Source organism: Betta splendens, chromosome 2 (genome assembly GCF_900634795.4).
Source record: "Betta splendens chromosome 2, fBetSpl5.4, whole genome shotgun sequence".
Taxonomy (NCBI): domain Eukaryota; kingdom Metazoa; phylum Chordata; class Actinopteri; order Anabantiformes; family Osphronemidae; genus Betta; species Betta splendens.
Window position 1 is genome coordinate 796,206 of NC_040882.2, and position 16,283 is coordinate 812,488.

Sequence of the window (16,283 nt, forward strand, 5' to 3'; positions counted from 1 at the left end):
TTCCCACATCCTAGTCGTCTTCTGTACTAATTCAAAATAGCAGCCAAATGTGTCATTCAGCCTTCGCGCCGCTAGGGGCGCTCCTGTGTTTTTTTGTGTGGGTCATGCTCTGAGTTCGTTTCCTGTGTTCTGTAATGGGTTAATGATATCCACATGTTTTGTAGTATTTAAGTCATGCATTGCTGGTGTGTTAAGCCGTAAACACAGTCGTAGCAGGGAAGCTTCGCCGAGTTACTAAGTTAAAGCGAGACGTTTTGGATGAAGTGGAGTTTTGGTTTTCTCTGATGTTTGTCTCCTGTGAAGGTTTGTGATTGTCTTGTGTTTTCACGTTTCATGTTCAGAGTTTTATGTTGCCGTAGTGAACGGAGCGTTTTAGGTCATAGAGGTTAGTTTTTGTTTCTGCATTAGCAGTAATTACCCCAGTACCCCGTTGGTTCGGAACCGTAAGTACAGAAGCGAGTTATTAGTACTGTATGTTTGACAGTTTCCCTTATCTACGACAAAAATAAAGAATCTAAATAAATATTGTATATTTATCTTAGGTGCTTACAGCACTTTAGCCAACTGCGTCGATTTTAAAGTGCTATTATAAATAAAGTTGGATTGGAAGACAAATAGTGTAGAAGCTTGATTAATAAAGCTGCATTTTTGTGGCCTGGAATTATTGTAATCTGCCTGACAAAAAGTCATAAATGTCCAATGCGTGTACTTCACCGGTGTGAAAGCACCCAATATTATGGTATAACGAGTGACATGAATGCAGTGGGTCACTGGGTCACGAAGTAAGGATGAAGGGAACTACAGGAATGTAAAGGCTTTTCTTTCTCCTCTTGACAGATTGATAGGGCCCATATTCCAAGGCGTGGAGGAAGACATCTACAGCCTCGTGAGATGCTACCTAATAAGGTGAAGGAGGAGGTTTTCCACTAGCTGTGTAAGTCTCAGCTGAACAAAAGCCTTTGAGAAGTCATTAATCACTGTCGTTAGACTGAATCGAACAATAATAGAAATGAAAAGAAATGAGAACAAATCCCGTCTGGTAGCGTTTGAAAACAAAATGTGGAATAGAATGCTTGTTTACATCTAGATGGTGGTGTCTTTACTACGCAGAACGCCTTGCTGTTGTAGTCACCGCTTTGTGTAAGACAGAAGGGAAGTGTTCCCTTAACAGCTAGAGGTACAGCAGCCTAGAGTAGCTTCTCTCCCCAAAAACTACCTTTCCTGAAATGAATAAGGAACAACTTTATTTGGTGTTTTTAAACCGTTTTTCAGAATCATGTCATAAACACGCATCTATTCAAAGCCAAGCAGGGAGTAAGAATCTCACGGTAAGCACTCCTATCACTGGGAACCAGTACAAGTTCATGAAATCAGTTTGGCTCTGGCCTAAACACAGTCTCTAAGTCCCTCTGTGAGAAACTAAAGATGTCTCCCCATTTTACTAAGAGGGGTAAAGAGAGGTTAGACGAAAGGGTCATTCCTTTACACATTGCTTCCTTTATGAAGGATCTGCCCTGGCCTCCTTGTAAAGAGGATGGTCAGTGGTCATCCATCCCCCTAGCCACCCACCCTGAGACCCCTAACCCCCTGTGTCCAACCCCCAACTCCCTACTGCTCACTCGGGGGGAAAATTACTTTGAGCTGAGGGAATACAACTCCACTGAGATAAAGAGAGGCCTACACAAAGGAAAGTGAAGTTTAAAAAAATTTCTGTGTTTTCAGTGGGGGCGGGCCAGCCCTGGAAAGGCACAGCGATAGGAGCTTGGAGCGGACAAGGTCATTAGATTGGCATCTCCATAAGCTCTTCATTCCCATTGTCTCGGCAAATCTGCTCCAAAAAAAAAAGAACCTCCATGAAAAATGTCCCTAGTCAATCTCACACAGAGCCGGGAGTCAACCCTTTGTCTGACACTTTTTAGTGTGATTCCTTCACAAAAAGCATTTCTCAAAAACAGCATACAAAGCTTGCCTCATTCGCAAAGCCAAACAACATTGTTCTGCTGCCTCTGGTTGGTAACGGATTGCGGGCAGCTGCTAATGTTCAGGGTGATAAAACATCTGCAGGAAAGGTCTTGAGAACTCCTTACCTTCGAACGTTGCGCCGCTCTTCCTCAAGCTGCTTGAGAAGCTCATCGACGCATTTGTTGGCATCCATGTATTCCTGCCAAGACAAGAGAAAAGACACAAGTAAACATTGGAGTCATTGTACAAAGAACCACAACCAATTAGTTCATTGGAAACACAACCAACATATTTAGACCAAGTATTTTAACAGTAACATTGATTGGAAAGTTATGACAGGACTGTATTTACTGCACTTTGTTCCCATTCATTTTGAATAAGATTAGTGGCTCTTCTTCTGTCATGTGTGTGTGTGTGTGTGTGTGTGTGTGTGTGTGTGTGTGTGTGTGTGTGTGTGTGTGTGTGTGTGTGTGTGCGTGCGTGTGTGTGTGTGCGTGTGTGTGTGTGTAACTCCAGGAGCTCTTCTACCGATTGGCCCTGAAGTGAGCCCAGCTGTGTAACGTCAGCTGGGAATAGCTCACACTTGCAAAATGTGCGCTACTGACTTACAGCGTGGACGAAATGAGCTAAGGCGAAGTGGAAAATGAAAAAAGCAGATGTCAGAATTTCTTGGCCTGGACCTAATGATTTGCCTCTTAGAGTCTGACTATATAAAGTAGAAATATTCTGAGGAGGGGGTGCAACGGTAATAGCCCACATACAGTACAGCACTTCTGGGTTTCCACTCACTGAGCTTCACCTACAGTAACATATGACGCTGTCAGATCCGTGTGGTCCACTTCTAAGGCTAATTAATTAGATGTTAGCTTGACAGCTCATGACGTGTCTCCTGGGTAAACGGTTATCTTAGGAGGACAGATGCTCTCCATTGATTTTTAGTCTCTGGTTGTGTGCTTGCAGAATGCAACTGAATAATGGGGATTCCCATGAAGAGGTCATCAGGCCAGGAGGGAAAAAAAGGTAGTAGTTCTCTCTCTGCAGCCAAAAACATTTTTTCTTCTATGTACTGAGCTTACTTCAATTTCAGCTCGCTTATCCTGTTTATTCAACATCATCTGTTCCAGAGTGTTTATTTGTCTGGGCCATTGTTGTCTCAGCGTTGTTGGCTCTAACTACCCGCTGGCAAACAATAAATCAAATAGTCTGTTTAGTTTTCAAACTTTTTTAAAGACCTACTATGTTAAAAATAAGGCATGTGTATCTATAACTGCACTGAACCTCATTTAAATGAATAGCAGTAAAGGGTCCATGTAGTGAATTTAAATTCATGATGTTTTGCCAGTTTTGCAGTAATTATATAAAGAAAGAAACTGTAATTACCTTGAAATACTGTGGAACTGAACCTGACCACCTTTGGGGTCTGGCCAGACCTAAAGTACTTGCTATGACTACTGCACTTTTTTAACCCATGGCCTTGAGACTAAACTCAATGGAACACAAGCTGCTAGTCTAAATAAAGTAAGTAAAGTTGGTTTGTCGTCACTGCTCCTGAACTATCAAGACCAACATCGATCGTCTCACTCGGACATGTATCAACTGTATATCAGTGGCGGGTACTGTACTCACACAAACCCATCATCACCAGCTTGCCCGTGCCAGCAGAACATGGCAAAGACCCAGGTTTCCCACCGAGGTGCCAGTCAAGGGCACAATGGGTGACCATTAGGCTAATAAGGCCAACACCAAACAAGACAACAGATCAATGCTTCACAGCATGGAGCTGCATTTTCCAATTCCTGCCATAGTTTCTGGCTTTTTACACAAAAATGACACAACAATTACATAAACTCTTTTCCAATCACCAGCGCTTTCATCGTTATCATCAGTCATTTTGACCTAACTGGTGTGACAAGCTTTGATGCTGAGAAAGCAACCAATTACACTGTCTGACAACAGTGCCCCAAAGCCATCTGTTACTTTCAAAGTGCCCCAGCACGCAGCCAGAATGCCAGTCACGCCACAGCTCCATTAGCGCCCAGCTACGCTCCCAAAGTTAAATTTGCTGTCGGCTCCAGCAGTTAGTCAATATCAAAAAACATGCAAATGATTGCATTGATGTCGTGCTGCACTTCTGAGATGAATAGTGTGTGGATGGGGTGAAGGTTGAGGCTGTGAAATATATCAGGGATTCTTATCCTCTGCCGTTTTTTCAAATCAATTGTGTGAGTGGGTGGTGTAAAAATGTCTCCAGAAGACCATTAGCAACACGATCCCATAATGATTAAGGCTGCTGTACAAAGGGTGAACACTGGTCGTGAAAGCCCAGTATCAGGGAAATATTTACAGGCCACATCAAACGTGGCGTAAAGCTGCCTAAGTCTGTGCTGTCATCACATAGACCTCTCCTAATGACAGGGCACTGAAGCAATCCTCAGCAAACGGAGGAATGCACACAATGCAGCATACTTGTTGTCATGTGAAACAGGAGGGTATTTAAAGTGGAGATTTAAAAGGTGACTTACGTATGTAATGCCGCGTGTTCTACCTTCAGCCAGAAATTATTTCAGACGGCTTTATGGTGCCAATGAAAGCGCCACGGCTCCCATGAGGCCCAGGTGCTCATATGCAGCCTGAGAAAACACTGGATTTACTGAGCTGACGCTTTATCACAGACATATTTCTCAGGATCAGCATGATACAGTGGAGCAATTCCTTATGGTTAAAATGTCCTAAGAGGTGGAAGCCCATAAGGAGTGAGTAACCACCTCCAAAAGTCTACTAAATCATCAAGACATTAAAAATTCTAATGTACTTTCCTTGACAGCAAGTGCAGTGAAGATCAACTCAAAGGTTTCTGGTCATCTACTACATGTTGAAATTCATGAACCAAGTCTGGATACAGTATAAAATGCTACGAGGCAAAGCTCGGGTTAAGCTGCCAGGTAATGTGTTTGCTCCCATTCCTGCTCTACAGCTCAGTGAAGTTCATCCAGCAATGTTGACATCTGGTTTACTTGGTTGTGGAGTGTTTGATATTGGAGTGTTCGGTGGCTGCTGAGCCAGGAGCTTCCCTGCCCTGAGCGTGGCTTGGGTCCCACATCCAATCCTTGCCAACTGCTTGTGTTTCTTTATGAAATGTTAAAAAATACCACCCCCCTCCAATCTGCCCTGAGAGTGGAAGAAATGAAAAACAACATTAAACTTTCAGCACATAAACATGCCTGCCTAACACACAGATTGAATGCAATGGTGGAGATTTTTCACCAATAAAACATCAGAGCTGTTTTTATCCTCCTGGGCCTCGCTGGCGCAGACGGCTCTATCGCACAGTCTTGATGATTTCGAGGAATGGAATCACATCCGAGACAGGCGTCTGCTTCTTATATAGACTTCTTTGGAGGAAAATAAATAAACCCTCTAGATAAAACTCTCAGTTGCCACAGAGGTCAGCATGCATTCCTTGAAGTCCTCGCCACAGTCACTTCCCTGCTCCACCTTGATGTGCCGGCAGATCAGAGGATCCGGCTGGAGTTTAAGATAAGACACCTTGTAGAGAGCCGCGGCTGCTGCCGAGCGCCCTGGGAATATGACCCTGCCAAAAACAAGGTCACAACCTCTACCCTTGCGATACGTGCGTTGCAGCCTATCTGTGCCTGCCATGAATTCTGCCCAGACTGATGACATGGCAGTGGGACTTCTGGGACTGTAAAACCAAGCCATAGTAAAGCTCCTGCGTGAGTTACTACAAGTCAAAGGTTATGCCAATAGAATGTGCAATTTCTTTCTGGTCGTATTTCTATGGGGCACTAGAGAATGAGTTATGACAGTGATTTTTTAAGGTGTGGAAGATCCACTACATTTGATACAGCTGTTAGTCTTGGCCTCCGGCCAAAGTTACAGCCATGTTTTCTGCCAAATACTTCTTCCATCCAAAACTTCCAAGTATATGTAGACTGTTAGCAAAGACGTAAACACAGCAAATTTAATCAGTATCAACCTAAACCTAATCCTTTAGGCTAACATAATTCATACTGAATGGGATCCTATCGTGGTGAGGCAACAAACTAATCAGTATGACTAATTGTCTAGAAAGTCTGGAAACCTGCTTCTGCTCGTATCACTTCTCTGAACATCAGCTTTGGTTAAATGCATTAGTCTTATCAGCATGTCTTGGGGCTCTGCGCTAATGATCCTTCACTCAGAGGTCATTATTCATATCCCAATGACCTGATGTCATAATATCAGCTAAACCATCAAACCCTCATATCCTCAGACGCTGATAACTGATTGGATAACCCTGCCTCTTACTGGTCGAAAGGGCAGCTCCCTGGGTTATTGTTGATTTTTTTTAACACATCGGAGCAGCCTCTGAGATCTGAGTACTGCCAGCTTGATCTGTAAATAATGATTTAGTGTCAGACATGGTCCATAATTATTTAATCAGGCTGCAAACCTTGTGCATGTGTCTGCTTTGACCACCAACTTTAAAGAGTCCATATTATGCACAGTTGATGTATTAGGCCCCTTAGTAGAGTTACATGGCTGTTGGATCTATCATAGACAGTATGTGGACACACAGAAAAGCACCTTATCATGACATTCGGGTACTCTCCCTCTTCTGGCTCTACTAAAGCACCAATGGTGGCGCTGACAATCTTTCTGAGCCCATGAGTGTCCAGCTATCATACATCGCATGACTAACACACCTGTGCAAGTTAGTTTTTACATAAAAATAATAAAATCCAGCTCAGTATTATGTAGCTGATGCTGATAGTGAGCTGACTACTACAGTATACTATTCTACACTATACTATAATTCCTCAGTAACTGTAAAGCTACGAAACCCCACACAGTAGCCTCTTGAGCCACAGACATTTGTGTAACAAATGCCTTCAGGTGAGCAGGATGTTCTTCACCGTCCTACATGCACCAAATGAATGAGTGTCAGGTAACATGCGTTACTTGAGATACAAAGGGAACCTGTTCATCATCTACAGCGGGTTTCACCAGTTTGGGTTATCTGATGTTCTTCCTCCAGCAGCACCTTCTATCCAGCCCAGCCCAAACATCAACACCCCGCCACCGACAGGAATCTTAATTCCCACAGATTATCTTTCCAAACATTAAGATACATCCAGTGTTCAAATAACTCCCCATTTGTTTGGGCTCCTGCCGTGCCTCTTGGGTTTGAAAGAGTGGGTCATTCATGTCTGTTGGGAACAGTGGCAAAGCTGTTCACAGTACAAATCTCACAGGACACAGTTGAAAAAGTAGCTGAGGAATGACTTGGCAGTGGCATTGCCATTTATTCACTTCCACAGAGCTACCTGAATGGAAGAGCAGCTGAAAGCAAACAGGTTCAGTTTCTTTGGAAAGGATGATAATGAAATCAAATACAGTATGTACATGTACAGTACAGGAAATAATCTCTGACTATTCATGTATTATCTTGCTCTTGGTTGTTAGATATGTTAATTGCTATTACATGACATTTATGTGTATATTATTATTCTTTATTATTTTTTCTTGGCTCACTTTTTAAATCTACAAAAACACACATCAGGGTGGAGCACTGGAGGAATTTAGAGCTTTTAGAAATAAAAATAAACAGTGCGTCCATGCTGGTACCACTGTTTCCAGACAGGATGGGAATGTGGGAAACAGGGAGTACACAGGGGGTTAGAGGTCTGTGGAGTGCCTGGGTTTCACAAGCCGCTTGCTGCTGGTGGGTTTTATTATCATGTGGGGGCCAATATTCATCCAGGTGTACTTGGAGCATGAGGGAAAGCGGCAGTGACAGAAATGAAAGGAAATGTGGTCTGGACAAGCCAAAGGAGCCGAGGGAAAAAACAGGGAGGCTGCCACTGGGAGACAGAAGAGATCAGAAATGCTAGAATGACAAAAGCAACAGGGACAAGACGGAAATACTGGAATGGTGCTGTACAGTTTTTGGCATATTGGCTCTAAAACAGAACCAGTTTTTTGAATAACAGGACGACTAAAACAAAGATTATGACTTCTGATTTTGCATATACTAAATCATCTTACAGTATCTTGTTTACTTTCAAACTGTGATATTTTATAGACTTTTTGTTTCTCCTCTGTTCTCAGTGTTTTCTATCGAACACAGAGCCCTACGTCAGCCCTGGACTCATCAACAAACCAGCCAGTAAGTAGAGCTGTGTACATTCTTGAGGGTAGAATTAACTGATGGCAGCTATAAATAATAATGCAATGCGCATCAACAATATCTGTAACACAATGATTGTCAATGATTTAATACAAACACCACTAAGCACCGAACCAAACAAAATGCATTTTTTTCTTCTCTTTAAAGTGTTTAAAGAAAAAAAAGTAATAGGGAAGGAGCAGCTCAGGGCAGAGGGCTGATGCTAAACAGATGTGGGTTTGTTCGCCAAGGGGAAGTTGGCCTTCTGTTTACACAGCCTTTGATAGACAGCCCCCCCTCCTCATCGAGCTGTAGCAAAGTATCAGCGAGCAAGAAGAGCCTTAATGAGTTAGGAGCGACTGGCTTTATTCATGGGAAATTAGCCACATTACAGATGATGCAGAAGCCCTGGTGACTCACTAGCTGACTGTACTGTAGCTGTACTTTACAGCTCGCCTCCTCAGCATTTTCTGGTCTTTTTGGATCACGGTACTGATTCCTTTGTACACTTTCTTTTGTTCCAGATCACAAGTCTGTGTTGCTTCATACATATCCAGAATTCTACTCAGATACAGTATTATACACCTTTACAACAAAGGCTCATGACCTCCAAGGATGCAATATTTCTTTTCTGAGAGCCAGCAGATTCCCTGACATTTCACCAGCATTATCTCCAGGTCACGGCTTTATCAGAGTTTCTCATCTGTTTAATCCAGAGACTGATTTATTGACGGAGTAATTCTGCTGGTCCAGGTGTTGGGCAGATGTCAAGACAAGCAGGCAGGCAGGCAAAGCATTGCATTCCTATGGGAAAAGGCATTAATGTCAACTCGTGATTTTCTCTGCCTGTCAATCTACCTGCCTCAGGATGGCGAATGGAGATTGCCCCCACGGGCATGCAAGGAACCATAACCGGGAAATGGTAATGTGACAAGAAGACGCTGTTTGTTTGCGCTGCTGTCATTCCCGAGCCCACCTGTGCCACTCATGCTTATCAGATCCACACTTCCTATCAAACCTAACAGTGATGGAGACCGGATGGAGACAAAGTGAGATGACTTCTGTTAAAGGGGGGAGGGAAGGTGCAAAGGAGAACAAGAAACTGAGAAAAAAAGAAATAGGTTGTGGTAACTATTGACCTCTAAGGCATGACTGTAGTGCAATTATTATTTCAGTGCTGGTAAATTTCTATGCTGTTCCAGAGGAGGTGGACGTCATGTTTTGTTTTCCTTTTCTTATTGTTGAATATTTTCAAACTTCAGGGGTGGCATACGCCTCTGAGTTAACAAAGCCACCTCGTGGCCAGAAGAAGTGGCCTGTTTGAATACAGCAGGGAACGAACTAGCCAGAATGCACAAAAATAAGCAGAGCACACTTTTCCCTAAACACATCAGACCTTGTCCCTGTCGATTGGGTCAACCAATACACAAATACAATAAATCCTGTGTGTGGTTGGCAAAAATCTGGGTAACCCCCCACCCCCAGGCTCTGCTGTAAATGTTCTGAGTGAAGTGGCCTTGTTCAAAACACAACTCTTTGATTGATGCATGTTTACTGTAAATTTCATCGCTTCTAAAGCTGCACAGAAAAAATCTGAACCAAAGATTAATTTTGCATTTCTGTTCTCAAAGGCAATCTATAACAACTTGTCCAATCATCAATATAAATATTCTTGATTAGTGCAGCTCTAAAATTACGTCACCCATAAGTTAGGGTGCTATTTTTTGGCCCGTCCCTGCTCTACAAGGCTTTAAACTAAGTAAAAAATTAGGAATTATTCTCTTGCTACAGCAAGAGAGCAAGAGACTTGACTCTACTGTAGCCACTCCGCCAAAATTTTTGACAGACATTCAAAGAATATTTACAAGACAAGCACAGATGAAAACCTGGCATCCATTTCATAAAAATCTCTAAATACACAGTTACAGTATTTGAAACATGTCATAACAACCACATACACAAAAATGTTGATTTGCAAGCTACAATCACGCCTGGAACCTGATGCGACCATCGTTTACAGTCTGCATCTAAGCAATGGGCACAAATCACTTCTGCAAAACAGCTCACTGGAGATTTTTTGAGTTTCACTTTCCACGTGAGGTCGTGTTTTTGGCTTTAAGAGAGCATCGCATTGGTTGCGTCTATTTCCAGTGTTATTGTGTACAAAGACCTCTCAGTGCAGAGGAATGCTGATCCCAGAGGCCTGAGTCCAATATTTCCACTACATAAAATATTTAAATCGATCATCATCAACTTTATTTCAGAGAGCTTTTTAAAGTTGGACCTTATCCGGGTTGAGAAGGAGTTTCAGTAGGAGTCCGGGGCCAAGCACACACTGTATTTACACAGTTAATGGCACTAAATCCTTGTTATCATCTCAAGTGGAGTCTTATTTTTAGCAGCCATATTTGTTTTATCTTTTCCAGATGGGAGCTGTGGAAGAATTTGACATCGGCACTGTTTCTTATTAAGCCTCTCAGACGGGGTGACATCACTGTATACTTCAATACACTCTCTTGTCCTGTGATTAAAACACAGTGGAATTCCTGCCAAAAACATGACATGCATTCAAATAAATGTAATTTATCGCTATCATAGCCTTCTAAACAAAACCCTTAATTCAATTCTATTTGTCTGTTTTCAGATGTTGCTCGCTGGATTTCATATCCTGCATTTTGAGATATTTTAGGATCAGAATGTGATTGTTCCGCTTCTGTAGGAAAATGCTGCAGTGAGGACCTGAAAGCTTAGGCCAACTAGCTACTTTTACAATAACAACACTGTTCTATCATTAATATTTGTTTACCCAGCTAACCCTCTTTATCTGGGGCAGCCCCTCTTTTATCTATACTGTAGCCGCTACATTCTGTGAACCCCTTGGAAGCTATGTCTCAACCCAAAGCGGGCTACAGGCTGACTGAAGTGTGGTGGCAGCTTCATTGTGAGGGGCTCACCCATCAGTGAAAACTTCAGCATGAGCTGTATGGCATTGCATGCTAGTGTTCTGCATTGCTTCTCATGTTAGACTGATAGATAATAGAATTATTGCATCTTGTTTAAGAATAAGAATAAGAATAAGAATAGGAAAACCTTTAATAGTCCCACAGTGGAGAAAAGTCAAACAACAGCACGATACAGAGAAGAAAGATAAAAATACAGCAGTAATGATTAACATAGTACAACAATATACAGGTGGGTGGAATAGGTATGGAGCAATGGGAGGGGTCATTGCATATTATAGAAATATTGCACAGAGTTTAAGAAGTTTTTTCTACATAAAAACTGATGCACTGGGTGAGGTTATGGGCAAGGTAGTACTGGAGTTAACAATTCTGAGTACACAGTCTGATAGCTGCAATTAGGAAAGAGCTGCGATATCTCTCTTTTACACAGCCAGAGTTGGACCTTTTGATGATCCTGTCCAGTCTCTTCCTGTCCATCACAGTGATGCTGCTGCTCCAGCAGACCACATCTTACAGAATGGCTGATGGTGTTAAGGACACTAAAGAAATCCACACAAAGCTGCCAGGTTTTTCCAGAGCTGGATGTAGGAGGACAATGATGGCATTCTCTACTCCTATGCCGTGTCGGTAGGCAAACAGCAGCGGGTCTAGGTAGGTTCCCACCACAGAGCAGAGGTGACCCAGGACCAGTCTCTCCAGTGTTTTCGTCAGATGGGACGTGAGAGCCACTGGTCTGAAGCTGCTGAGGTCTGTGGCATGCGTTGTCTTAGGCACTGGTACCACGCAGGAGGTCTTCCAGACCCGTACTGTAGCAGCACCCTCAGCTTGAGGCTCAGGTTGAAGACATGCTGCATGACTTACTTAATGTATAACTCGCTAAAATAACAAAACAATGTATTGTGTCAGACAGTATGAGAAGTTTGATGACGACTCTAATGTCTGACTAAGAGCTATTAAAAGCTATGGCTTATGTAAACTGTAGCTTAAGTCTGTCCAACTACAAGCTCCTCTAAAGCTCACTGATGAATGAATTATAATTTATTAAGACCCTAGTATTTGACCTTCTAGGAATTAGCTTCATCCATCCATCAATTTTCTATCAATTAGGGGTAACGGGGGTACTGGAGCCTGTCCCGGCTATCTAAGGGTGAGAGGCAGGGTACACCCTGTTGCCAGTCCATCGCAGGGCAACACACACTATTTTCACCAACCATTCACACACACACACACACACACACACACACACACACACACACACACACACACACACACACACACACACACACACAAACACACACACACACACACACACACACACACACACACACACACACACACACACACACACACACAATCAATCTAGATCTAGAACCCACGCGATCACGGGGAGAACATGCCAACTCCACACAGAAAGGCGATAGTGTACCCATTGCACCAACATGCCGCCTGGTATTAGCTTCAGTTTTTCAGTGTCGTGAAAATAAGGTTATAAAAGAACCAGCAACTGAATTTTGTCTATTAACATTTAGCTTGAATTTCAGAAATTACCAACAAACTAGCTATTTTGCTAAAAAAACAAAGCAAAGGCTTTGTGCTGTTTTTTGCTGCAGAGTCAATGAATATAATGTTAAGAAGAAGATTACTGTATGTTGTATCTTTTAAAAGTTTATAGTTGTACAAACATCAGAAGAGTAACGGAAATGTTGACGTACAGTATGTTTAAGTCCGTAAGAATTATTCTCAATCTAGAAATCTGTAATTAATATTTTTTTCACTAAACTAAATATGTGACTAAAGAGAAGTACTGTATAATGAAAAGACTGATATAAAGTGAAAATTGGAGTCGGCTCCAATCACAATTAAATAAGCAATGACAGAAGGAATAAAATCAGTTGAATTATTGTCCATGAGTCCTAGTTATAAAGATTGACTTACAGTACCAAACAAATTGATATTTTGCTGTATTCTTGTGTTGCCTATCAGTCATTGATGTCTAATTACACAGCTGTGCTGTATGAATGGAACTGGGCAAACTTGTCGGAATGAAAGCCTGATGGGAAAATGAAGAGCTTTCACCATCACATTATTTTCTCCAACAAGAAGTCCATTTACAGTGAAACCTATCTGGAGACCATTCAAATGTTCCTACCATACAAGGATTTCATTGCAAACAGTAACTGAAAGTGAGCCAGAAGAAAAAAGCTAAATAATGTCAAAACAAATCTGGTTGATGTTTGGGGTACTGAGGACAGAGATAAAACAAATTTTCAACCAGGAAATGCCTCCAATAAAAATAATATTTGTGTGACAAGAAACTAAAAGGATAATAATAAATTTAAATATTCCTCAATTCCTTCTAATCTAAATTAACCCCACTGAAATTAACTTGAAATATGTTGTATTATGTATAAGTATATGTAATATGTATATAACTAATCAATGAAGATAATAATCAAAGTTTGCCATGCATAATTTCCGGTATGAAAACCTACTGGATCCTCCAGCTGTTGTGCCAGATGGATGCTGGATCTCCATTCAATAACCAACTGGCTTTGCCACAACCTCCTACAAAAGCTTCTCAGTGATCATGATGACCACAAACAAAGGGAATTATTGACCACTGCCACCACAGACAATTACCCCTTAGGGTCAAATGGTCATGTGTAAAGGATGCTTCATTCAATCACACTCACCTGAGGCTCCGTCTGCCTCATAAAACCCCTATCACTGCTCTGGTGTCTGGCTGAGCGAGGATCCCAGAGATTCAGGAGTAGCTACAGACACATCACCATAAAGCTGAGTTATGGACTTGTGAAAGACATAAAGATCATATTATGTCTTTGGAAAGTGACTGAGAGTCAATAATGGGAATGGCTCCAGCTAGCTGAATGACTCACACAGACAAATGTTACTACATGCAGATGCTATTGATCCATTTGCATGGAGCTAACTAATAGTCAGTCTTTTAATGACAAAAAGCCAACCAATCTCAAGAATTAGTCATTGGCTGCAAATGCACTACCAAAGAGCCAACAAGATCATACATATCTCCTGAAAGATCCAAGTACATGTTTCATGTTCTATAAGTGGTTTGTTTTTGAGCATTCACAATAATCAAAATCTCCCATTACAGATTATTAATAGCATTGACTTCTAGGTTATGGAAATCTTTGATTGCTGCTATGCTAACTTGGATGTATAGTACGTTTCGGATCATTGTCCGGCTGATTTTTTTTTTTCATTTCCACCACTAAGAGTCAACACAGTCTTCCTTCTTGTGATCCAGTGCACCAAAACAAGGTTCCCTGTTTCATCCCACAGCACTGGGCACCCAACACAGTCATTGGGATCTTATCAATTACCTTTCCCTCAAACAAAAGCAGCAAAATTGTTGGTTTGTGTCTGATGGTAAGATTTTAGGGGCGGCACGGTGGTGCGGTGGGTAGCACTGTCGCCTCACAGCAAGAAGGTTCTGGGTTTGATTCCCGGAGGCGGCCCTGGTGCCTTTCTGTGTGGAGTTTGCACGTTCTCCCCGTGTTTGCGTGGGTTCTCTCCGGGTTCTCCGGCTTCCTCCCACAGTCCAAAGACGTGCATTAGGTTGATTGGCTTCTCTCCATTACCCGTAGGTGTGAGTGTGTGTGTGAATGGTTGTCTGTCTATGTGTTGCCCTGCGATGGACTGGCGACCTGTCCAGGGTGTACCCTGCCTCTCGCCCGTAGCCAGCTGGGATAGGCTCCAGCACCCCCGTGACCCCGCACTAGGGAGTAAGCGGTTAAGAAAATGGATGGATGGATGGATGGTAAGATTTTAGTTTTTTACTTAATTTTCAAAACTAAACTAAAAGAACTTGGTTACGGTTATTTCCGTGAAGAAAGTTTTTAACTTTGAAAAACAAGTCGCGTAATGACGAAACTATGTCCTGTGCTGTTGCAGGCAGTAACGTGATCAACACAATCTACCTATAAGCCTTGACAGCTTCCAACTCCTCACACAGTGTAAGTGGTGTGAAGGTCACTGCCTCCTGACTGGAAGGTAGTGGTGTGAGTGTTGCCAGCAGGCGGATGTGGTGAGCTGGACTGTACACAACTCCCTCTTCTCCCGCGTTGAGCAGAGACAAGGCTAACATCAAGCACAAACGCTTCTGACAGCGTACATTAGCCCCGTCAGACAAAATCAGGTTCCATGCAAACAACACCATATTCTAATGCATCCGTTTGAGGCAAGGCAGGTCTGCATGACTGTTTGGATACGAGCTGGTTCCAGTGCAGGATAGAAACATGGCCCATAATGTAAAAAAAACAGCCACAATTAAAGACATTATCCTATGATGTGCACTCATTACTCTTCAAGCCAGAGGCTACATATAAGAATGTATGAACACAATGACCAAGATTAACCTAGAAAAATAGGTTAATCTTATGAAGATGACATCAAAAGGTTCAGATTGTCCAATGGTACATTGTGGGAGAAAATAGGAGCTCATCATCACACAGACATAAAATGCTCCCCGTGAGGCCCAGGGCCTTTCCTTAGGGCCCAAACCCTGTGACACGCCACAGAACAAGAAGGTGATTAAATAAGTCCCAGTGTGTGCACACAATGCCAAGGCCTTTGACACCTAAATCTACAGAGCTTTCTGTGCTCTGAGCAGTTGAACAGCACAGGGGAGGATCACTTAGAGCCAGGCCACTGCAAAAACATAGGAACACCTGGCAGGTAAATACTACAATAAAAATTAAGTTTGATAAATAATAAAAAAAAAACATGTTCAATCATTCTAAATGCAAAACGAGGCTACTGACACCTAGGAAAGATCTCAGTGATTAGGCAACAGTGTTTTTACTGACGTATTGAATGCCTTTTTATCAGTTTGTCATATCAAGCTGGGTGTGTGTCTGTCTGCATGTGTGTTCAAACTCATCCCAAAAACAGTCATAGTGCAACAATTTCCGCTTTTGGCAAGCGACTGAAATTACACAACGTGAAAGACAGTAAGATGGAAACATTCACCTCTATGTCAATATTGCCAAATCAGTTTCAGCAATAAAAGTGACAGTCATCTTCAGGTTTAACATCTGTCAGCAGGATCTGAAGTCAGTTCTCTGAGAGCCGTAATTGCAAAATCAACATTCAGTAAAACTGACACCTCGCATACAACTTGCTTAACCGTGGCATCGAATCATGACCTC

The 16,283-nt window shown here is 42.3% G+C and overlaps 1 protein-coding gene and 1 long non-coding RNA gene across 8 annotated transcripts in view; one reads left to right on the forward strand and one right to left on the reverse strand.

The window, feature by feature from the left end:
* LOC114842314 (nck-associated protein 5-like) overlaps nucleotides 1-16,283 on the reverse strand; it is a 104,464-nt gene that overhangs the window by 68,459 nt on the left and 19,722 nt on the right. For all 6 annotated transcript variants that reach the window (XM_029127873.3, XM_029127872.3, XM_029127871.3 and 3 more), the window contains one exon: nucleotides 2,088-2,161. In XM_029127873.3, the coding sequence (XP_028983706.1) occupies nucleotides 2,088-2,161 (74 nt within the window). The remainder of the gene's footprint in view (nucleotides 1-2,087; nucleotides 2,162-16,283) is intronic.
* On the forward strand, nucleotides 94-9,334 carry LOC121202634 (uncharacterized). 2 transcript variants are annotated; one of them, XR_008692858.1, is made up of 5 exons: nucleotides 94-303; nucleotides 838-934; nucleotides 2,923-2,982; nucleotides 8,074-8,131; nucleotides 8,656-9,334. It is a non-coding gene; the product is annotated as an uncharacterized LOC121202634 (long non-coding RNA). The 2 variants fall into 2 exon arrangements; XR_005898407.2 differs by lacking the exon at nucleotides 2,923-2,982.